Source organism: Lissotriton vulgaris, chromosome 6, assembly GCF_964263255.1.
Source record: "Lissotriton vulgaris chromosome 6, aLisVul1.2, whole genome shotgun sequence".
Lineage (NCBI taxonomy): Eukaryota > Metazoa > Chordata > Amphibia > Caudata > Salamandridae > Lissotriton > Lissotriton vulgaris.
In genome coordinates this window covers 1,011,975,791-1,011,999,165 of record NC_141694.1, presented here as the reverse complement: position 1 = coordinate 1,011,999,165, position 23,375 = coordinate 1,011,975,791, and the positions used below count along the sequence as shown (strand labels likewise).

Here is a 23,375-nt window from a genome sequence, read left to right as displayed (position 1 = left end):
TGATAATACATAATTCATGCATAGAAAATTAGTAATATGACAAAATCAACATGGTTTGAGCAGAAGTATCAATTCTTTAGCAAATCAGACTACAAGAATAACACACATCATTACTTTAGTCCATAAGCACAATTCCAATAAAAAATAAAAATATTCAACATCCTCTATGCTAATGTCTTAGGGAGATGCTTGAACAAATATGATCTATTTAAACAATAAAAACTTTCAGTGAATGAATAGACTATAGATCACAGTGGAAGATAGAAGAAGGACCTTGCTAAACATAACAAATCACGGGGAACAGGGAAAAGTTAATTGAAAGCAATGTAATCATAGCTCTGAAAATAAACTCCTACATGTTAGTTTGAGACGATATTCGTCTTGTCTAAGATGGTGTTTTTCACAGAAAATGTGGTATACCTAAAACACATTAATAACTTCACATCTATACATCATAAGAAATTGTCTCAATTGCAATTATGTTAATTCAGTCTATATATGTAAACTTGTGTGTACAAAGGCATATTAATCATTATTATTGGTGCATAAAATATAAATACCCTGAAATACATTTAACAAAACCCCCTCTGATTATTTTATAACCGCTAAACAATTAATACAACTTTATGTATCAGTAATTCTGTCAGTTCTTTATTATTTTTTGCTTTCTGGAATCCTCCTCCACCATCTTTGATTAGTTATAGACACAATCCTTGAATGAATGAATGTTAGATTTATAGAGCGCGTGGTTACCCTGAGGCGTCCCAGCGCTGTACCACTGGGGATGGTGACTGATGTCCTTGACTGTCTTGTCATATGTTAGTAATTTGTGGGTGGGACACAAGGTGCCCAGTGGATATGCAGTAATAGGAAAGGTACATTGTAGAGTGATGGGGAGTGATCAGACAGAGCAGACTTCCCAATCTCCACCACCAATGTGGCAGATGTGATGGGGGAAACATTAAAAAAAGATCAATTCTAGCATAGGTCTGGTGGGCAGCAGAAAAAAATATTCCTCACGGTGGGGTTATAGTATCTTCACAAATCACCACTCCGCCCTATCTCTGCAGTCTACTGCCTAAACTAAGCGTAAGTGACCGGTGTTGTCCCCCCCCTCTGTGTGGAGCAGTCTAGTATGGCCATTAGGGACAATACTAAAGTCTCCTCCTAAAATGATGTACGGAACTGGGGTAGTAAGGATGCTACCAATAGCATCTTTAAGGAAGGACAACTAGTGCATATTGGTTTGCCTAGGTGACCATATGACTGACCATTAAGGTTGATGCCGAGGGAGAGAAGCTAATCTGCTATTTTTGTCTGAGTGTGGATCACTGTTCTAGGGAAATGTGTAGCAAATAAGATAATCACCTGCCCTCCTCCCCTGTCCCAATGAAAAGTACTGGTGATCAAACCATCTGGTATCCATGCATCGCCAGTCTGCCCTGAGGAGGTGTGTTTACAGAATGAGGTATATATTGCACTTCGCATCTCCAATCACAGACAAAAGTGGCAAGCATTTAGCCGGTGCATTAAGGCCTCTCACATTCAAGCTAAGTATGCTAATCATTGGGAAGTGCGTGCCTGGGCGTGCAAGAGGACGGATAGTGTCCTGGTCAAAAGCATACAATGTGAGGGAAAGTTACTTTATGGAGGATACAGGGAGTGGGTGGTACCTGAACAGATCTGAAGAAAAGTCTATGAAGTTAAGGACGCAGTTCGATCTATCTTTGGCAGCTCTGCAGAGTTTGTAGAACAGGCAGGTGTTTCTTGTGAAGGCACATTAATGTAAGTGTCATTATTGGGCCAAATTGCAATTTACGTTTCAGTTGTATTTGGATGCTGTTCAATTAGCAAAGAATTTGTCCAGACACAATAAAAAAATCCCTTTACATTCCGGCCCTGTTTCGATGTTTCAGTTCAGTTATATTGTGTTTCATTTGAATGCATTCAAGTTTTTATGACAAATATATTTCTTTTAGCTAAAGGCAGCCTAGCAGGAGAAACAACACTGGAAGTAGCCTCGGTTGCCATCCAGACACATTCATCTGATTCTGAAAGTATAAAACAGGTATGAACTTTTAAACTGCAATATATCATAACTAATTTTTTATTGAACAAATATAACAGTGTGGTTCACCAATTATACACACACAGACATATGCATTTTAAATTTGCAAAGACTGTTGCTTGATCCTTAATTTCTGATTTTCATTAAGCATACTCTATCTGTGTATTTCCTCCAAGGGTTTCTCATTCACCATTTTCTACTGCATTTGCTGTCCACTATATTGCCTGAATTCTTGAATTATTCTGTTGTCTAAAAACGGCTCTAATAATTAGTTTTGGCGTGTTCAAAATGGTCATACATTTATTTCAGTTTAAGAAAATGCATAAAAAGTACAAAACACAAAGTACACAATTAATTACTTTCATGATCAGTCAGTCAGTCAGTCAAGTACACTTTATTCGATTGTTAAAATCATAAAAGGTATAAAAATTTAATGTGCATACATTCCAAATACAGGATGACACATAGTAAAAACAAATTAGCAGCAAGGATTATAAAAAGGTACAATTGATTATAAAAATTTAATTTCAAGGAATGTAAACTGTTCAAATGTTAATAAAATCATGTTCTTGTTATACGAGATTTCGTTCTTGTTGCAGCTACCAAGAAATTAGCAACGCTAAACATAACATAAGTACTGCCTAGGAGCTGAAGATAAATTACAGCAGGCCTTACTTGGGTAAAGCCTTCCTTTCTTAAAATAGGTAGCAAAAATGTAGCCCTTTCCACAGTGAAAAACCTGCAGAACATAGTAAAGTGCATTGTGTTTTGTACAGATCTATTATCACATTTACAAAATGGGGCTGCCTCCGGTTTCGCCCACTTAGGGTAACTACCCAACTGGTAGTGGATTAAATTAAAACAGAACTTGGTCAACAGGAACCTATGAAATGGTTTGGTGACAATGGCAAGATATGGTTCCATTGAGGGGGAATGTAGAAGCAAATAATGAGATCTAACAGTTGGCTTCTTCAATTCCCTTTCCTCCCGTGCCAGCCTGACCCCCTCCATGTACTGTTTTTTGATCATGCCAATGTCCTCCCTCCTAATGCAAGAGAGTGAATAAAAAAGTTCCGGGCGACCCATCTCAACTAAAGATCTTTTTATGTACTCCAGCCAGGGCACCCTATTGGAATGATCTAAGGACATGACGTCAGCCATAATAGAGTGGTTCAGAGATAATTCGCTGTTCAACCAGGTCCTTAGCCAGAAGATTATTGGGGCTAGCCTTAACCTATCGGAAACAAAATCCAACCCCAGCTCCCCATGTGTCGAGAAGGTTGGGGTAGACGGAGGGACCGACAGCAGCGATCGTAATAACCTATTTTCCACCTTCTGGATGGTGTCGTCTTTTATATAACCCCATAAAGGAGAACCATATGTTGCAATTGCTACACATTTGGAGTTATAGATCTTTAACATTGCCTGCATCGGCCTAGCCCCCAGCCTTTTAGAAAACCCCATAAGTGAAGCAGTTGATCTTGCCACGGCTAGACCTCTAGCTCTGACCTGTGGTCTCCATGAGCCTCTCTCATCAAAGAGTACTCCTAAGTAGGGAAAAACGGCCACCCTTGAAACCACCTCCTCCTTGCATTTAAAAATCATCCTTTTCCCCTTTCTGCAATGGAGGCCTAGTACCATGGTATGGGATTTGTTGGCATTAATTTTTAAATCAAGTTGGTCCATGAAGACCCCGAAAGCATCCAACAGCCGTTGCAGTCTGACACCAGTACGTGCTATGAGTACTGCGTCATCCGCGTAAAGGAGGGCGGGTATTTTAGCCTCTCCTATACGCGGAAAATCACCCTGTACCGCCTCCAGATAGCTACTTAGGCCATTAATGTACAGTGTAAGGAGGAGGGGGGCCAGGATACAGCCCTGGCGCACACCACGCATGGACCTAAAGGAGGTCGTGCATCTACCCTCCTTGGTGACTCTGATCTTAGCAAACAATTCCTGGTGTAGTGATGCCATAAAATTTACCAAGGGCCCGTCTATACCCATCTTCAAGAGAATGTCCCATAATTTAGTTCTGTTTACCAGGTCGAAGGCCGAGGAGAGGTCCATAAAGGCCAAAAATAAAGACCCCTCCTTGGCTACAGTATATTTAGCAAGCAAAAGATGTAAATTTGAACACTGCTCGACCGTGCCTCTCTTCTCCCTGAACCCATATTGGGCGTAGGCTATGCCCCCACTACTTTCCATGCTATCCCTTAGTTTCGTCAGGAGGACTCTGCCCAAAATTTTAATGGCAGAATCTAAAAGGGATATAGGTCTGTAACACCCTGGGTCCTCCCTCTGTCCGTTTTTAAAAATTGGTACTATAACTGAGGTGGCCCAGGAAATAGGGATAACATTACCATTGGCGGCTGTGAAAACTTTAGATAGCACTCCTGCCCATAGCTTCGGGGAGTGCCGGTAAAGGTCTGCGGGGACCCCATCCGGGCCTGGGGCTTTATTTTTCGAGGTTTACTTTCATGATCAAATCTATCCTGTTCCTATGAATACAAACATACTTTAAAAACTCCAAGGGCAATTTATTGTTGGTCTCACTTACAAACTACATTTTAAAAACAGTATTACATTCTTACAAATTAGACACGCTTTGCCTGGGCTAGCAAGTCCGAAATGGGGACGCGCCCTAAAGAGGCTCCACACACCTACCCTTTTATCCACCAATAATCCTGGCCAAATTTAGCCATCTCCTGTCTTAATATGCCCCATCTGCCTTCCGTTATTGTCCCTGATACTGTGCAGATTACATAAATTACAAAGAGAGGGGCCCACAGACCAAAGGAACAGGGCACCGAATAAGACTTAAAACGCCAAAATAAATAATTCCCTTAGAGTACGTTTATCATGCAATCACTCCACATATATTCACATACATCAAAACAGGAGCACAAATTAGCAGGATACCTAAACACTTATTAAGCCACTTTAATAAAAACATTAATCAAATATGCATCATATTATATCTTAAAAATTATTAAAAACATGTATCAATACAAGTTTATTAATAGCTAAAAGCAGAAAAGACTCTAAAAAGACAATCACATTTGTCATCAGAATGTTAATTTGTGAGAGTACATAAAGACAACACACAACAAAAATTCAATTTCTTTGTCAAAAAGTAGTTCTGTACTACACAAATTTAACAAGGACGTAACGCATTGACCGGTTTCGGTGGATTAAAATGAATGAAGACCACCTTCTTCAAGACAATACAATTATTTCTTCTCCAGTCCTATGTGTTTTTCATACATCCTATTTGAGAAAAAACTACCTGTAATTCATGTTTTCTTTCAGTACTAAAACACACACATATGTTGAAAAAATACATCAATTCATCTGAATGAAAACCATAATCACAATAAGTGTTCCTTTATCCAACCATACACATGTTAATACGGTAGTCAGGGTATAAACAAAGCACCCAACAAACCTTGAGCATATAATCAGTTCTACCCTCTTACTTGAACCATACTGAAACATGACCTACTCCCCTTTGTAATATTAGATGTAGTCTTTTTGATGGTTAATGTAAAGCTTCCTTCTCCATACAACTTTAAATTGTCAGCTGTAAAGAATATGTACAAAATTGGCAACATTCTCAGTTTGAATATTAAGTCTATTAAACCATAAGCCATGTTTTAAAAATCATATCCATGTGCCATTGTACTCCAAAACCACCCAGCATTCTTAAGTCATGGTGCCTTGTCACTGCAGCACAATTTGTTCCTCATCTGGCTCCCAATTTTTTTCTTCTATGCTCTGTGTGCTACAATGCCTTAGTACTCAAAGGCTTTGCGAGAAAGGCTCTGACAATGTTCACTTGCAATTCCACGCCTTCCTGCCTTTATTTTAACAGAGAGCCTTAACTGTTGTTTATAATACATCTCCTTTCACATCTTCAATTGCATTTTTGTCAGATGAACCAACCAAGTAACTTTATGAAATTCACATGCAGAATATATGCTTAAGGCTTAAGTCACTTAATTAAGATTTATGCCAATTATCTTTGAAAGCACAGTATTATTAAATCTTAAATTTAGTGGTGGTAATTAAACACTATTCGAAACTCCAGTTCATTTGCTGCACAGCAGCCACTGGGAGATTTGCTGTTATGAGCTTGGTATTTTAGCACAAAACACAATGTTTGAATGGTGCTTGTTATATAGCAAATGCTGATCTCCACCACACGTTTTTAGGTGAACCTTATTTCAGAGACTCTGGCTGTTAATAATGAAACTCAATTAGGGGTGGCCACTGACCAGGAGTAGCAGCTCCTATCCCTGGCTTGTCCTTGGGTACTCGTGGTGTGGCACTGTTCTTGTTGGTTTCTAACCCTGCACCAGGTGTAATGAAGAAGGCAGGAATAGAAATAGAAAATAAGGAGGGTTTTAAATGGCCTATTAATGTGTGAAGTGTCCCTTACCGGACGACTTTTAAAACTTTTTACTATAAGAGAGAGGAGGAGGAGGAGGAGGGGCACAAACAAGGAGAAGTATGGATATCGAGTAGCCTGAGAGCCACACCTCCCTCTCCCCTAAAACTCTAGCAAAAGCTTCAGAGGCTACCACTAATTTCCTAGGGAGGTTGCTTGCAACCCCCTTTATGGACGTCAGCAATGCAAAGCCTCCACACACACAAGCTGAAAGGCTGCTCTGTGAAAGGGTTTCCAGCTCACCTTGTCTAACACTACTTCCCCGGTGTGGTATCTCCCACCTTCATGCCCCCCGCGCTCCCGCATGTAATGGGTGCTGCTCGCGGTGGCATCACTTAGAATGTCACCGCGACCAGCGTTCCAAGGAGAGCGCCCGTGAGAACGAAGCTGCATCCGTTGAGGCATGTTGTGGCTGAGGTCGTCAAGCTTATACTGAACTTAATAAACGACATATGTTACTCTCACAGTGTCGTCCTGGTATTTGTGGCGGTTTCTACACTGGCGACGAGGGTCAAAAGAGATCTACGACCTCAACACGCATGGAAGAAAGGAAAGTGCAGCAGGAAGTAATAAAGCATCTGTACGCTTTTGTGGCAGACCGAAGTACGGAGGTAGTACCTAATGAGGAGCGACAGCAGGCTCAAGGGTCAGTAAGCGCGATCCTGTAGCAAACTGGAGTGCGGAAGAAGGATCGTGAAAGGAGCAACTGCGGGTCAGACTGTCCTGTCACCAGTCCCGGATAAATAGAAGTAAGGCAACGCCCGCCAGCTGTCAATAGGCACGCTGCGTTCACCCACTAGAAACCATCTGACTGAGGCGAATTACGACAGGGGTAAAGGAAGCATGTGCAGTGGCGATTTTAGCGGTTGGCTGAGGAGTTTTACAGTAAGCGCGAGGAAGAATCATGAGGAGGAGCGACAGCGGGTCAGAGGGTTATAAGCATCTGTCTTTGTTCAAGGAAGAAGGAAGGGAACGCCTGTCAGCTGCCTGTAGGCGCGCTGTGGTAATCACACGAACATCGTATTGCCTGCGGTGAACCTGTGACAGGGGTCATTAGAACGAGTGAAGCGGCTGCTGTAGCGAGTAATTGAAAGACGTTACTGTGAAGCGGCAGCTGGATCAGTTCACTAACCAGCGTGTGTCTGTCAGTTGACACGCAAAGCCAGGGGCGCTGTGTCCATACCCTCTAAGGGAGACTGGTGTGAGCTTGTGACAGGCAGTCACGGAAGCGTGGTGTGCTCACGCTTTTAAACCCTTGTCCAACTTATCTGCAGTGTAGCGCCAACATCTGAAAACGGGATATGCACAGGATGGCCTGTCATCATTATGTGGATATGTGGCAGTAGCGGCGCGATGTTTGCCTGACTCCTCGATTCTCCAGCAGTATTTGTGTTGCCCTCATCAGGAAGCTATCAGCGTGCCAGGACAAACTCCCCTTGGTCATCACCTGATTGTGTATTACACGGTGAAGTGACTGGCAGCATAAGCAGCGCTCTAACTCCTGGTGTTTTGTTCGATTTAAGAAGAAAACCTTCGGGCCCCCGTTTTGGAATTCGTTTTGGCGCAACAGCTTCGTGAATTTCTGTCTGTGTGCACCCTGGAACCTGTTTGCATTCGCCTCACGAGCCTCTGGCATTCTGCTCGGAAGGGTGCTGGCTGTATTTGACAATTTTTTACGAGACGAAGAAGCATAACTGTGGGCCCTCCACTGCTGTTTGGGAGTGTACTGTGCAATACAAACAGAAAAGCTACCCTCTTGTGTACAAATTGGTACCCAAATGAACTGACACTCGCAACTCTGGCCACTAATGTTTTAAATGCTCCCAGAATGCAAAATGTAGAAGAAGAGTATTATTTGATTTAGTGCACTTGGTAATATTTTATTTAGTCTGGAAAAAGCACTGTGCCCTACCTGTATACAGTAGACTAGCTAAACTCACATTGGTTCCTTGGTTTTCACCTTGCAATATAGCTCAGTGATTGTACCATGCAGAGTGTGACACCTCCCCCCTTTTTCCTGACTAACCCCGGTGATCCTAATATTCAATGGAAAAAGTGGAAGAAAGTGTTCTTGAATTACGCTACTGTGTGTGGGCCAAACCTTGGACTAGAAAGAAAGGTAGCATTATTGGCGTATTACCTAGGAGCAGAAGGGGAAGAAGTCTTAGATCACCTCCCAGATTTAGTGACGCAGGAAGCAAGGGGTCTTAATGAGTTTGAAGTAAGTTTGAAAAAACTAGATTTACACTCCCTCCCTAAGACGAGCACCATAATGGAGAGGTATCATTTTGGGAAAAGAGCACAGAAGGAGGGGGAATCTATTGAAGATTTTGTCTCCGAACTAGGAAAACTAGCTGCGACATGCAAGTTCGGTGGTGCAAGTGAGGAAAGGATCAGGGATCAGTTTGTATTAGCTTGCAGAATGGAGCGTGTACGTGAAGAGTTATGGCTTAAGGATGATCCGCCCTTGAGGAAGGTTTTAATTATAGCAAAACAGGTTGAGCACATGTTACAGTGTGTCAAGGAAATAAAGCAAGACACTGGGGAGAAAAAAACGAAGATAAACCCAATGTGAGTGAAGTGGTGACCGAATGTGAGGCTGTGTCTGTGATCAAAGGCCAGAAAGTAGCGGGTAGAGAGCAGAAGGAGTGCAAATTGGGAGGACCATTCAAGGGCACCTGCTATAGATGTGGTAAGCCGGGGCATCTAGCCTACGATAAAGAGTGTCCCGCCCTCAGGTTCACTTGTAACAAGTGTGGTAAGAAAGGTCATTTTAAGCAGTATTGCAAGAGTGGACAAGGGTTCAGTAGACAGAGTAGAGACAGGACGAACATAGTCTGTGACGAAATTGTAGTGCAAGTTAACGAAAGTCAGGTCCAAGAACTTAATGACACTAAGTGTGAAGAAATTGTAGTGCAGGTTGATGAGAGTCAGGTCAGCAGCCCCAAAGACACCATAAAAGTAGGGGGCACTGAGTTAGAAGCATTGTTTGATTCCTGTTCTAGGATAACAATCATAAGTGCAAGAGAATTCTCCCGTGTGTCCAAGGGGAGGATCATTTTGAAAAAAATGGATGTGAGGCCTGGAGGGTATGCGGGTCATCCAATCTCAATGAAAGGTTACTTTTGGGACAAAATTGAATACAGGAACAGGACAACAGTGTCCAAGGTGTACGTGTCTACGGTCCGAGATAACATTTTGGGGTGGCAAGCACAGAAGGAGTTGGGGGTCTATCTCAATCCCAATAGTAATCCCCAGATCTTGATACAGGAGATACAGGAACAAAAGGAAGACGTAGTGTCTGAGTTCAAAGAAGTATTCAGAGAAGAGCTAGGATGCTTAAAGAACTACTGTCACAAGATAAAATTGAAAGAGAACGCTAAGCCGGTTGCGGCCAAGGTCAGGAAGCTTCCGATTGCCATCCAAGAAGAGGTGAAGTCTGAACTTGAGAAACTGTGCAAGGCGGGAGTCATCGAACCGGTGGAAGCGACGGAATGGTTGGCACCCATTGTGGCCGCAAAGAAAAAGGATGGGTCAGTTCTGCTCTGCATCGATCTGAGAGCGTTGAACAAGGAGGTCGTGGTCGATCGATTCCCTCTACCGAACATCACCCAGATGATGAGCATGCTAGAGGGGGCAAAGGTGTTCTCTACACTCGACCTCACCTCGGCTTACTTTCAGATCAAACTGCACAAAGAGTCGCAAGAACTGACAGCATTTGTGACACCTGTGGGCGCGTACAAGTTCAAAAGGATGCCCTTCGGGTTAGTCTCGGCGGCTGCCGTGTTTCAGAGGCTCATGGGGAACATCTTGAAAGACATCCCAGGTGTCGTGTGTTACCAGGACGATGTGCTGATATTTGCGAAAAACCACGAAGGGCATGATGAAAGGCTGAGACGCGTGTTGGAAAGGTTCAGGTCGCAAGGACTAACGGTGAAAAAAGAGAAGTTTGTTTTTGGCTGCGCAGAACTGGACTTTTTGGGACACAAGGTGACAGCTGAAGGAATCTGTCCCAAAGCCGAGCTCCAGAACACCATCGTAAATTTAGTGCCCCCTACGAGTAAGGATGAAATCAAGTCATTCATGGGAATGCTAGAGTTCTACGGAAAATTCATACGGAACCTTGCAGGAAGGACTTACGCCATCAGGCTGCTACTAAAGAAAGAGACAGAGTTCAACTGGAGTCAGGAGTGTCAGAGGGAGTTTGAAGATGTAAGGAGGGCACTGGCAGAAGCTCCCAGCCTAAAGTCCTACATACCCAACCGGGCGACAGAGGTCACCACCGACGCAAGCGCTAAAGGACTGGGAGCAGTCCTCACTCAAGTAGGCAAAGACGGAGAAGAAACTATAGCTTTCACCTCAAGATCACTCCAGAAGTCTGAAAGCAACTACTCTGTGATCGAAAAGGAGGCTCTGGCAGTATCCTGGGCATTGGGAAAATTCAGAGACTTCCTGTGGGGCACACAGTTCACTCTTCGCACTGACCCCAAGCCGTTGGTAGAAGTCTTCAGCAAGAAGGGCCTGGATGCCATCTCCAGCAGGATCAGGCGTTGGGTGGTCGGCCTCCAGGAATACACTTTCTGTGTCGAGTACGTCCCGGGTATGCGTAACTTTGCAGCAGACTGCTTGTCAAGACTAGTAAATGAAGAAGAGGCGAAGGAGACGCATGACAAGGCGGAAGATGAAGCGGATGAACATCAGATGGAAAATATCTGCGCTATCCAGAGAGCATTAGGAGAAGAAACATGGAAAAATGCATTGAAGGAGGATGAAATCCTGGAGGAAGTGTGCAAAAGAATAAAAGACAGGTGGAAACACGAAGATAAATGGGAGGAGGCTCTACGGCCATACTGGGTTGTCAAAGACAAACTGTTCATAGTCGATGAATGCCTGTTCAGGGGGACTAGACTAGTACCACCCGCGTCGGTGAGGGAGAACCTTGTTGAGATAGCTCACGAAGGCCACATGGGTATCACCAAGACAAAACAAAGGCTCAGAGAGAACTATTGGTGGCCAAGCATGGACCTTGCAATCGAAAGGAAAATAAGAGACTGCATTCCGTGCAGCAACAGCGACAAAGTCTTGAAACAACTGACGCCTCCAATGGTGTGCAGGCCGCCACCGGCAGGACCTTGGGAGGAGTTGTCGTTGGACATTGTGGGTCCATTGACTAGAGAAGGACGCACGCCGTATATTCTGGTGCTCATGGATATGTACTCTAGGTGGCCCGAAGTGAAGTTAGTAAGTGAAGTCACAACTAAGGTTGTCATTGGGTTCCTGCAAGAGGTATTCGTCAGGGAAGGATTACCCAGCAGCATACTCACGCACAATGGGGTGCAATTGTGTTCAAAAGAAATAGAAGATTTCCTTGGGGAGAGAGACATCACACACTAACGTTGCGCTTTGTATCACCCCGAGACCAATGGCATGGTCGAGCGTTTTAACAAAACCCTCAAGGAGAGTATCCAATTAGCCAAGGCCAGTGGCATAAGCTGGAAAGAAGAGGTATGGAGGCGGATAGAAGCGTACCGGTTCACACCGCACCAAACGTCGGGAGTCACACCATTCGAGTTGCTCCGTGCAAGGATACCTAACAGCAAGCTATCCCCAGGGTGGATGGGGTGGCACAAGGGATGGTCAGACCACTCCAAAGAAGCGAAAAGTTTGGCGAAACAAGAGGGAGCCATGGTGGGGAGAAAAGAAAGATACGACAGGCTCAACTCCACACGGGAGGCCAGGTTTAAAGTAGGGGATGACATAAAAATCAGGACCCCCACTGGTAAGGCAAGTTGGTCAGCATATAGTAGACCTTCCAAGATCACTAAATTGTTCAGGAATGCTGTGAAGACTCAGGAGGGGAAGATCTGGAACCTGGGGAGAGTAGTGAGATATCACCCACCGGGCAGCATCTCTGCAGTGGAAGGGAGGGCGAAGGCAACGCGGCGGGGAGCAAAGGCCCAGATGCCAAGAAGCCGTTGCCGGTCCCCCACCTGGGTCGTAGGTCCATCCGGAGGGTGACCAGACCCCCCAGATATTTTGAACAATATGTGATGATGTGATCCTTTGTAATACTATTGTTCTTCTGTTGCATTCATATGTTTCATTCCGCAGGGGAGGGGGATGTGTGGTATCTCCCACCTTCATGCCCCCCGCGCTCCCGCATGTAATGGGTGCTGCTCGCGGTGACATCACTTAGAATGTCACCGCGATCAGCGTTCCAAGGCAAGCGCCCGTGAGAACGAAGCTGCCTCCGTTGAGGCATGTTGTGGCTGAGGTCGTCAAGCTTATACTGAACTTAATAAACAACATATGTTAATCTCACAGTGTCGTCCTGGTATTTGTGGCGGTTTCTACACCCGGGTGACCATGTGAAGGGAGCCAATAGTGTGACACACGCTCACACCATGTGAGGTAGCATTTCTAGCTTCCACATCTTGCCCTTACTGCCCCTGGGCCCTTCGGAGCAAGTAGGACTAGGAGGCCGTTGAAGGGCTTGGGCTGGGATCAGAGATCAACTCTGTGATGTCATCAGAGGGTTGGTGATATCATTTGCCTAACACTACGCCTTCTGTGCAGCTAATTTGTTACAGATTGGAATCGATGCAAGGCAGACCCACCATTTTCAGCTTTCTGAGGCCAAAACACATGAATACTATTCAGCTAGATAATCTGTTCCTTAGACATTAAAAACAACACATCATAGAACACACAAGAATTGGGTATAATGAAACAGCAAGTCTCTTTCGAAAACTTCTGCCAGATTGCACACTGGGAACTGCAGCTACCTAACCGTCACTGTGGCCCGATTGCATCTTTTAGAAGTGAACCATCCACTGAACACACAAGTGTGCGCATTTTAACAGCGCAAACTCCTTTCTTGTGAAATTCGGACTGAAATCCGGACAATTAAAAAAAAATTGAGGTCACGAACCAACTGAGCTAGCGTCAAGGGAACGCACAGAGGGCTCCTAGAAATGTACACGTTAGCTTAAGTGGCAAGTGCCAGTGGCAACGACACCAGTGGCCAGTGGAAAACAAAACTAAAGGACTCACTCGTGTAAAAAAAAAAAAACACTTGAAAGCCCTGTTTTCTGCTTAAAATATATTTTTCTGCACAATCCCCAAGTTGGGGCTTGTGCTGTGCTTGTGCTGAAAAATATATTTTAAGCAGACTTGCTGACCCCAACCTTCGCCCCAGTTACAGCCCCCAAGAGTCAAGTAGCACAGCGCCACCAAAGGGAGCAGCACACGTATCCTGCCTGATGGCTCGGAACATTGCAGCTGGCCTGGCCCTGCCCGGAGACGGACACACACTAACAACACCTGACGAAAATAAAACCCATTTATACAAAATCTAACCTGAGATCATGTTTGAGGTCAGTTCTGCACTGCTGGGGTGGCGGCCCGTGGGCCGTGGCAGGAGGAACCAAAGGGCTGCTCATGTCATTGCCAGTCCGGCGCTGATCCACACTCAGGGGGCCAGGGCGCTAGAAGTGCGCTGTGCTCAGTGGTCAAAGTGGGGGAAAAAAAGTAGAGGAACTGTGGGCGGAGACTCCGAGGGCAGAGCTAACCCAAGGATTCGATCAGTGGGTGGAATCAGAGGTGCGGTCAGAATGTGCCAAACATCTAAATTTTTTGTATTTGTTTGGCATTTCACTGACCAGTTACAGCTTATTGTGTTATTTAATTCAACCAATGGATTCAATTGATTATTTAAGGTTTAATAGGAGTTATTGGCATTTAAATACATTCACAAAGTGGGATATATTTCTAATCACACAATGTCCCAAATACGCTTAAAAGTGGAATCATAAGCCATTTGTCTCCAAGCCATGCAGTTTCTCTCATTAGCACTTCTCCTCCCTTCTTCCACAAGAGCAGTTCAAACATGAATGGAAAAATATCCTAGCTTGCCAATGTTTTCTATATAATTATGGCTCTGACATATTTGCCACATAATACATCATCCACTGCATAATCTTACAGTTTTAATTAATCATTTTTGTAGCTCAAACGGATAAAAAGTTACTGAAACACATGACTTGAGTTGCTGCAAAGTGGACAGCCCTTTGCAAAGGTAGACTGATCACCTTTCTCAGTGCTGCATTTGTATGCTATACTAATACTAATGAGTCGGAATCTTTGCAGAGACTTAACATGTGTAAAAATGTCTAAATAATAAAGTATGAGAAAATATATTGCATTACGCTGAAGCCTTTTTTTTTGTTGCATAATTTAGTCAACACTGCAGCATCATTTTGTCCCCCATTGCTGCATAATTCCAGTGGCTCCAAAGCAGGCAGCACATGTTAAAAGTGCTTGTGCATGAAGCAGAGAGACTGTGAAGTTTGCAAACTTAATTTGGTGTGCGTGCAAATCCTGCATTGCCGATCCTTGGTGAGTTGCAGCTACTACTGCTGAAACAAGGCCAATGGAGGTACCAATGGGTGAGTTGGATTGGCCTAGATTGCAGGGCCGGCTTTAGTGCTGGTGGCGCCCTGTGCAACAATGTCTGCTGGTGCCCCCAATGATCACCTACGCCTCAGACTCCCTCACTACCACCCTTTAACAGTCCTCCTCAAGTCTCCATAACCACACTCTTTCTCAGATGCATTTAATTTGATTTATAGTGCCACTCATACCAGTGTAGAGTGTCAAAGCACTTTACATCTCACATACTACACAAAGACAATCATTTATACATGTATAAATCACTGTATAGGAAATGTTACATATGACAAAGGACTACAAGGTGTAGAAGCCACATGACAACCATACTAGCAGGCAGTATAGTTTAATAGCTCACTGATCTATGTTAGTATTTTAACTTATTAACTGCAAGTAACAAAAGGATCTCTCTGACAAAAGCAGTAACCTACTAACCTAGTTAACATTATGTGCACTTTGTGATCTGAATGGTACGTGTTCTTTGCAGCAGGCACATTAACCCTCTGTGCTACCTTTCCAGGAGTCAACCCTTCCACTAGACTAAACTCTGATCTCTCTCTAGGAAGAACATTAATCACCGAAGTCATCATGACATTTTTATTGTTGCTGAAAACTGCTGGAGGCCAGGAAGGAGGCTGCAAGTTTTTTTAAAACCATAATATACTTGCAACACTACACACCGATCCGAAATAGGTACCCAGTGCGGTCACACCGGTCGCACCGCCCTAACCTGCTCAAGGTTCATGTGACCTCAGTGACAGAGTCACAGTTACTAGATCACTGTTGCTCTATGGTGTGCTGCTTCCTAGGCCTGCCCGCAAGACTGGAGATGAACTTTAGTATGGATTGTGGTAGACAGGTCTTCACGGTTAACCCACAATTAACACCACTAGGGTACACCTGCATGTGCTAAGACATCAGGCCTTCTAAGGTCTAGTGAGGCCTTCTAAGGTCTAGCATGGGAATATGCTCCCACAGGAGAGTGGTCTGGTGGACTGATCATGAAGGCTGAACCCGGTTCCCCAGTTCCAAATTCGACAGCTCTGGCCATAGTGCCACATCCTCTCCCCCACTGAACACCATACTGCCCCACTGAGAGAAACACGCACTGCCTTCAGCTACAACTTAACTGTGCCTGCTATAAACACTTGGATGTGGCTCAATTTAAATTATGCACTTGATAAGAGTAATATGCTGCCTAAAAAAAGCAAACTCTCATAGGGAATGCAAGATTAAGTAAAGCATGTGAAATGTAAGCAGAAACAACATGGTTACCTTAACGATCTCTCACTCACAATTGAGAAATCAGCGAGTGGTTTTACCTGAAAAGTTAAGGACATGACTACAGGGCCCTGAAGGGAACCGTTTCAATGTCCTTTGCTTATATCCCTACAAAACGTAAGCAGTATGGTTTAAAAAGACCACATCCATAAACACAGAGCCATGGTACACATTTTGTTTTCCAATCCACCCATCAACCAGGTATTGCAATACATCCAGGAATGGTGCACTTCCCCACCTGGGGACAACAATGCTGTTCAAAGAAAGACGAGAAAACAAAAGTAGCTCTTCACTGCAAGGTCGGTAAAGTTAGGCTGATGCGTTAGGATGTGAATTAAACCAATCTGGTCACTTTGAAACCACTCTGTCTTGCTTTATTCAGTTATGTATTTATTTTTCATATTTAAAACCCTTTATTTCTCTCCATCCCGAGGCTGCACTTTGGAATAGAAAAATGTCAGAAAAAGGGCATTTCCCGCAAGAGTGTTTGTCTTTTTTGGATCTATTTCACAGGGCAGCAACTAAATGAAAGAAGGAAAGAGAGGTTGTGAACTGTTTCTTCAAGTCACGGTTTTCAGTAAGTGAGGAGCAAGACAGAAAGAGATGGAGTAATAGGAAGGGAGCAAGGGGCAGCTGCCAGCACAGAAAAGAAGAGGACATTGTCCGTGTCTTGGCTGGGAAGTAAGGAAGAGACAGAGTCCTCATCCTTCTCTGCCCGTCCCCGAACTGTCCATGAAAGCAAGCCGAGCCTTATCTGAATGCCTTTGCTATTTCTGCCGTCCTCCCGCCCACTTCGACCACTGGCTGTGCTGCTTGCTCAGAACCGGGCCAGGGATTAAAACAAAAAGGGATAGGCCAAGGCCCTGGGCCAGGAATTAGTATTTTGTTCTTATGTAGTTAAATCACTCTTTTTCAAACATGTACTTGATTTTAAAATAGATAATGTCCTATCCATGTCTTTTCTACTTACATGCTGTGCCTGTTAACCCTAGGGCTGTTTCCTCAAATCATCCTCATCACTGTAATAACAAATGTATTTGACGTTGTCATACCTTATTAGAAAATCAAGTATATGCAATGCAGTGGCTTCGTTTGCTATTTCATCTCTGTGCCTCTGCTGCTCCTGCTTGTCAGCTTCACAGGATGCCCAAAAATACCACACAGCACAGAATGCTGGTTCCGTTATTATATATTCAGCACTTTCACGTGTAGCTCCGATGCACTGGCCGACTTTGCACAGGCACAAGAAGCATATTTTAGCTCATTTAGAGGGCCTTGTCTGAGTCATCGAGGACAGCGCTGCGGGGGCCTATACCTTTTGTTTATTCCCGTCTCGGCCCTGCCCACAGTACCATGATGAATCTGATTGCAAATGCAAATGACTTCAGTGACTCACCTGCGGGCGGCGGACGGCAGAAGGGACTGTCAGGCAGGGGCTAGAAATAATTGAATTATGGGGTGCCTCTGGATGTATGACGGTACAACGCGTACCGTCACAACGCATCCCTTTACCACGCATCCCTTACAACGCAAGTCGTTACCACGACTTGCGTTGGGGGTGCGGATTTTGAATAGTATAATTTACTATTCTAACACCAGTCCCCGTGGACCCTAGGGAAGGTGTTGGGATAGTAAATATACTATTTGTAATCCTTTAGCGCCCTCCAGCGCAAGTCGTGGTAACGACTTGCGTTGTAAGGGATGCGTGCTAAAGGTACTGCGTTGTTAAAACATTGTGGTAAACAATGTTTACCGGTGCCTCTCGGCGACTTGTCTCAGACAGTCTCTGGCTTAGCTCTGGAATGCTCCTCTCGACCTGTGGTCACAGGTCATGCAAGCGCACGTTTTATTGCGCCAGCCACTATGCGCATGTCACCACCAGCCTGAACTGAAGAAACCATGCAGACGCAGCAGCAGATACATCTGCACGCTGCGCGTGCGACCCACCCCCTATTGAATGGTGCACAGTTCTCAAGAGCATTATTTATGGATTTTTACAGGAGAGAATCCACTCCAGGGATTGATGATAGTTGTACTTTTTTTTACCCCTGCAAAGAGCGAGGAAAGACGCAGAGTAGTGAGTGACTACTGTGAGTGAACTTCTCTGATTTTTAATTCTAACGTAACGCCGGACCAAAAATCGGCCCCCAGCAAGAAAATTGCCCCCCACCCCTGACAGTCTACTGGAGGACTGCCCGATGCCCGGCATTGCCAGTCCGGCCCTGGGTTTCGGCAAGGGTGAGGTCGGTGGATTGGAGGTTTCAATTGGGTATGTGGAAGGAGATTCTCTCATTGAGGTATTAGGGTCCGGTGTTGTGGAGGCATTTGTAGGCGTGGGTGAGTATCTTGAAAGTGAATTTCTTCTTGACGGGGAGCTAGTGGAGATCCTGCAGGTGCTGGGTGATGTGTTTGTGTTGGGGGATGCCAAGGACGAGGCTGGCTGCAGTGTTTTGTATGTTCTGGAGTTTGTGGAGCAGTGACTTGTTGATTCTTGCATAGAGGGTGTTTACGTAGTCCAGTCTGCTGGTTCTGGGTGCTTGGGTGACGGTTTTCCTCAATTCAGGGGGGATCCATTTGAAGGGCTTTTGGAGGATGCAGAGCGTGTTGAAGCAGCTAGCGGCGGCGGCGTTGGCCTGTCAGGTCATGAGAAGGGAGGAGTCGAGTACGATGCAGAGGTTTCGGGTATGGTCTGTGGGTGTGGGGGGCTGCTGAGGGCCATGAGCCACCAAGTGTTGTCCCATGCGGAGGGGAAGAGGGTCCGATGATGTGGACCTCTGTCTTCTCTGAGTTGAGATTCAGGCAGCTGCAGCATCATCAATGATGCGACATCCTTCATTCCTTCCTGGAAGTTGAGTCTGCTGGTGATGGGGTCCTTGGTGAGGGAAAGGATGAGCTGGGTGTCGTCTGTGTAGGATACTATGCTGAGTCTGTGGAGTCTGACAATGGCTGGCAAAGGGGACCATGTTGAAGAGCGTGGGGCTGAGTGACGATACTTGGGATACTCTGCAGTTGATTTCCATGGGTTCAGAGTGGAAGGGTACAGTCTGATTCTTTGGGTTCTACCGGTGAGGAAGGAGTGGATCCAGTCGAGGGCTGTTACCTGTATGCCGGCGTCGTGGAGTCTGGTGGTGAGCGTGCGTGGGAGATGGCTTCAAATGCTACAGAGATGTCGAGCTGGATCAGGGCTGCGGTGTGTCCTTGGTCGAGGAGGTTGCGAATGTTGTCTGTGGCGGCAAGTAGAGCGGTCTCGATGATGTGGTTGCTGCGGAAGCCGGATTGGGAGGGGTAAAGGATGGAGTTTTCTTCGATGAATTTTGTTAGCTGGGCATTGACGATCTTCTCGGTGACTTTGGCCGTGAAGAGAAGGAGGGAGATGGGGCAGTAGTTTTTGAGGTCAGTGGGTCTGCTGTGGGCTTCTTTATCAGGGGTCTGCCTTCTGCGCATTTCCAGTTGTTGGGAAAGGTGCCTGTCTTGAAGGTGGTGTTGATGGTGCGTCGTAGTTCTGGGGCTATAGTGGTGGCGGTTCTGTGGCAGATGTACGGTGGGCAGGGGTCTGTGGGGGCCCCCAAGCGGATGCCCTTCATGGTCAAAGTGGTGTCTTCGGTGGTGACTGGGGTCCAGGGGGAGATGGTAGGCTGGCTGGCATTGCTGGGGGGGGGGGACGGTTTCAACGTCAGGTGTCTGGTCGTTGACGTGGTCGTAATGGCCCTTGATTTTCAGGTAGAAGTAGAATCCGGGCTTGTCGCAGAGGTCCTGGGAGTGGGTGATGTTGGTGGTTTCTCTTGGGGGCTTGGTGAATTCCTGGATGACGTTGAAGAGTTCTTTGGAGTTGCTGGAATGGCGAGGATCTTGTTTTGGATGAAGGTCCTTTTGGTGGATCTGACGCGTTGGTGATATTCCTTCATGGCATTCTTGTAGGTGGTGCGGTCTTCTTGCGTTTTTCTGTTTCTCCAGTTCTTCTCGAGACGTCTGCAGGTGCGTATGGATTCTTGGAGGTTGGCGGTGAACCAGGTGGCTTTCCTGAGGCACTGTCTGTTGGAGTTGCATAGGGGTGCGAGCTTGTCTGCGTAGTTGTAGATCCATCTGTGGATATCTTTTGCTTCACTGTTGGGGTCGGTAAAGATGGTGGGGGGACGTGGTTGTGGGTGGAATTGAGCTGCTCCTCTGTGATTTGGCTCCAGTTCCTTTGTGGGGATTGTAGTTCCAGTTTGGGGGCAGTGGGTTTGTCGACTTTGAAGTGTACGCAGTGATGATCCGTCCAGAGGGGCAGCGTTGTGTGGCTGAAGTGGATGCTGTTACCTTCTGCGAAGAGTAGATTGCTTACCTATGTTCCCTCGAGAGATTGTTAAAATCAGGATGAACATCAGTGAGAGATTTCTTTATGTTCACCTACACAACTCTTTCAAAAGTATCCATATTTTTGCTAACCTGGTGAGTAAAAGGAGTAAATGTGGACTTGGCTTTTAAAACTGAAATGTTCTTGTCCATTGAGGCCACCCTAGTTTTAAAATATCTTTTTAATCTGATCTTTCTAAAAAAACACGTTAAGATCCTTTCCTAGATCAAATTTATTTACATTAGCTGTGAGTGCAAAACTAAATCCCCTCTCTATTACCCCTTTCTCAGTTGTAGTTAATATTTTCTTAGATAAGTTTACAATAGGGAACTTTTTTATTACCAATACCTTTGATTTCGGGTTTTCAGGTACTCTTGGGCTTGATTACTCATTTATGGGCCCCTGCCTTTATTTGGGGTAAGCCTTCGACCCCTCTGTCGGTGCTCTAAAAAACACCATATTCTACGTTTGAGGTATGTACATTCTGCTCTTGTCTAGAGGGACCCTCCTCCTCACTGCTGGACCCCGAAGTTTCAATGAAAGTTACCTACTGACTGCCTCCTCTGGAATAAATGGGTCTTTGATAGTGTTGTCTATCCCCTCCCTGTTCTTTTTTCTGTTGAAAAATAATTGTTATTGCTATATGGATATAAAAGTTCTAAAGTAAATGTATTAATATCTTTTTTTTAGTTTAATCATTTATTTAGTGACAAGGTAGTCTTAATATCCATTACTTTTTGTTTTAATTCATCAAATTTTCTTTTTGCCTCCTCTAAGGCTGTACTTTCTTTTAAATTGCATTCTAAGTCTTCTATCTCCTGTTTATCTAACACTATCATCTCTTGAGCGGTTTCTATTATCAATAGGATGCAATCTCTGCTACATCTGTTAGCTATTTGTGTCCAGATGTTCCAAAACTTTTTATTTTCCACAAATAGACCAGGTTCATTGCGCACTTGTAATCCTATTGGGATAACTCCTGCTTTCACACATTCAATTAAAAAGTCAGCATGCAAGTCCGTCCAAATCAATTTTTTCTTTAAGTTTAAGACTTTTCCCCACTTGTCATTGTTACTAGAGATGATTGCTAATTTATTGAACTTCTGTGAAACCGAAGTTTTTAAACGGGTCCATTCTAGTTTGACTAGTGATGGAACAAACACAAACCAGTTAATTAGTTTGCCATTCACAAACGGTCACAGACTAAAACTCTCCAACCAAAAAGTTGTACAATGTAAATAAAATACAAAAAGAGGGGCCCCATAGACCAAAGAGACAGGGCACCGAATAAAACTTAAATATAAAAATAATCATTCCATAAGGGTACGTTAATCATGCAACCACTCCACACACATTCACATAAATAAAAACAGCAGCACAAATTCACAGGATACCAAACACTTATAAAGTCAATTTAATAAAAACATTCCATCACATTTGCATCATATTATATCTTAAAAGACAATCATATTTGTCATCAGAATGGTAATTTGTGAGAGTGCATAAAGACAACACATAACAAAAATACAATTTCTTTGTCGAAGTGCGGTTCTGTACTACACAAATTTAACAATGGCGTAACGCTTTGACGCTTTTTGGTGAATTAAAACGAATGAAGACCATCTTCTTCAGGACAATAAAATTATATCTTCTTCACTCATATGTGCTTTTCATAAGTTCTGTTTGAGAGGGTTCACAGGCCCCCTCAACATCAACTCACCGGTGAGTGACACTCGATGAGACACCGTTTCTAAGTGAAATACAGTTGCGCCAAAGCGGAGTATGATCTGTACATAAAATATATATACATATGTCCAAAATAACATAAGCGGGAAAAGGACATCAAATTATGCCAATTTCCCTAGGCTGTTCAATGCGTAAGGCACACCTGTTTTATATATATGTTAATGCAAAGAATGTCAACCGTGAATCTAATCTCTCATCGGATTAATGAGTAGGCTGGTTATGCTCCACTGCTATTCTCGCAGACCATAGCCAACTGTAAATATAGTACCTATAATGATAATATATAAACTAAATAAGCGAAAATATTTCCGATTGAGAAAATAAAGGATTTAATAACCTATGTCCCTATGGGGCATATGTACAACGGTGCCGTAGCATAATTTTTTTTTACGTTGCAGTGGCTTTTCTTTTATCGTCGTATTTACAAGTTGCCGCTAACCGCAGCTAGTGGGAATTTTCCAGCATAAACGTGAATTTTTAGGATCGCCACTTCCGTTAGCGGGACTTAACAAACACGGATGCAAGGTAGGCGTTCCCATGCAAAAATTGCTGCTAACCCCACTTCGCGATACTTGCAAAGAAATTCCTTTTATGGTGCAAAACCCAAAAAATGCCTCAAACTCCAGTTAGAGGCACTTTTTGAAGACCAGAAAATAGGTGATCTTACAAATGGTGCAAACACTTGGGGCCCCATTTCAGAAGGTTTTGGTGTTGGACAGCACTGTAAGGAATGTTGCTGCGCTGCCCTGTGACAAAACAACGGGCAGGAATGCGTACCATCAATGAGGTAGGGTGCATTCCTGGGCCTCATTCATAAAAGTGTTGCATCGCTGCGACAAAACAGCATTGCAACACTTTTCACTACTCCCTTCTTGCCACACCATGGATGAGCTGTATTCCCCGTACGGCGCTCCATGTCACAAATAATGACAGATACATCTAGAATCCTGATGTTTCTGTCAGTGAAGTCATCAATTGATGCAGTTGTGTCACAAGCATGACGCAACTCCTGCAATGCATGGGGCCAGCCTATTCCTGTGGCACTGCGT

At 44.4% G+C, this 23,375-nt stretch overlaps 1 protein-coding gene across 1 annotated transcript in view; it reads left to right on the top strand.

The window, feature by feature from the left end:
- The window catches only part of EDARADD (EDAR associated via death domain), a 929,681-nt gene that overhangs the window by 564,102 nt on the left and 342,204 nt on the right, over positions 1-23,375 (top strand). The window contains exon 3 of the mRNA XM_086925336.1: positions 1,980-2,068. Coding sequence (XP_086781462.1) covers positions 1,980-2,068 — 89 coding nt within the window. The remainder of the gene's footprint in view (positions 1-1,979; positions 2,069-23,375) is intronic.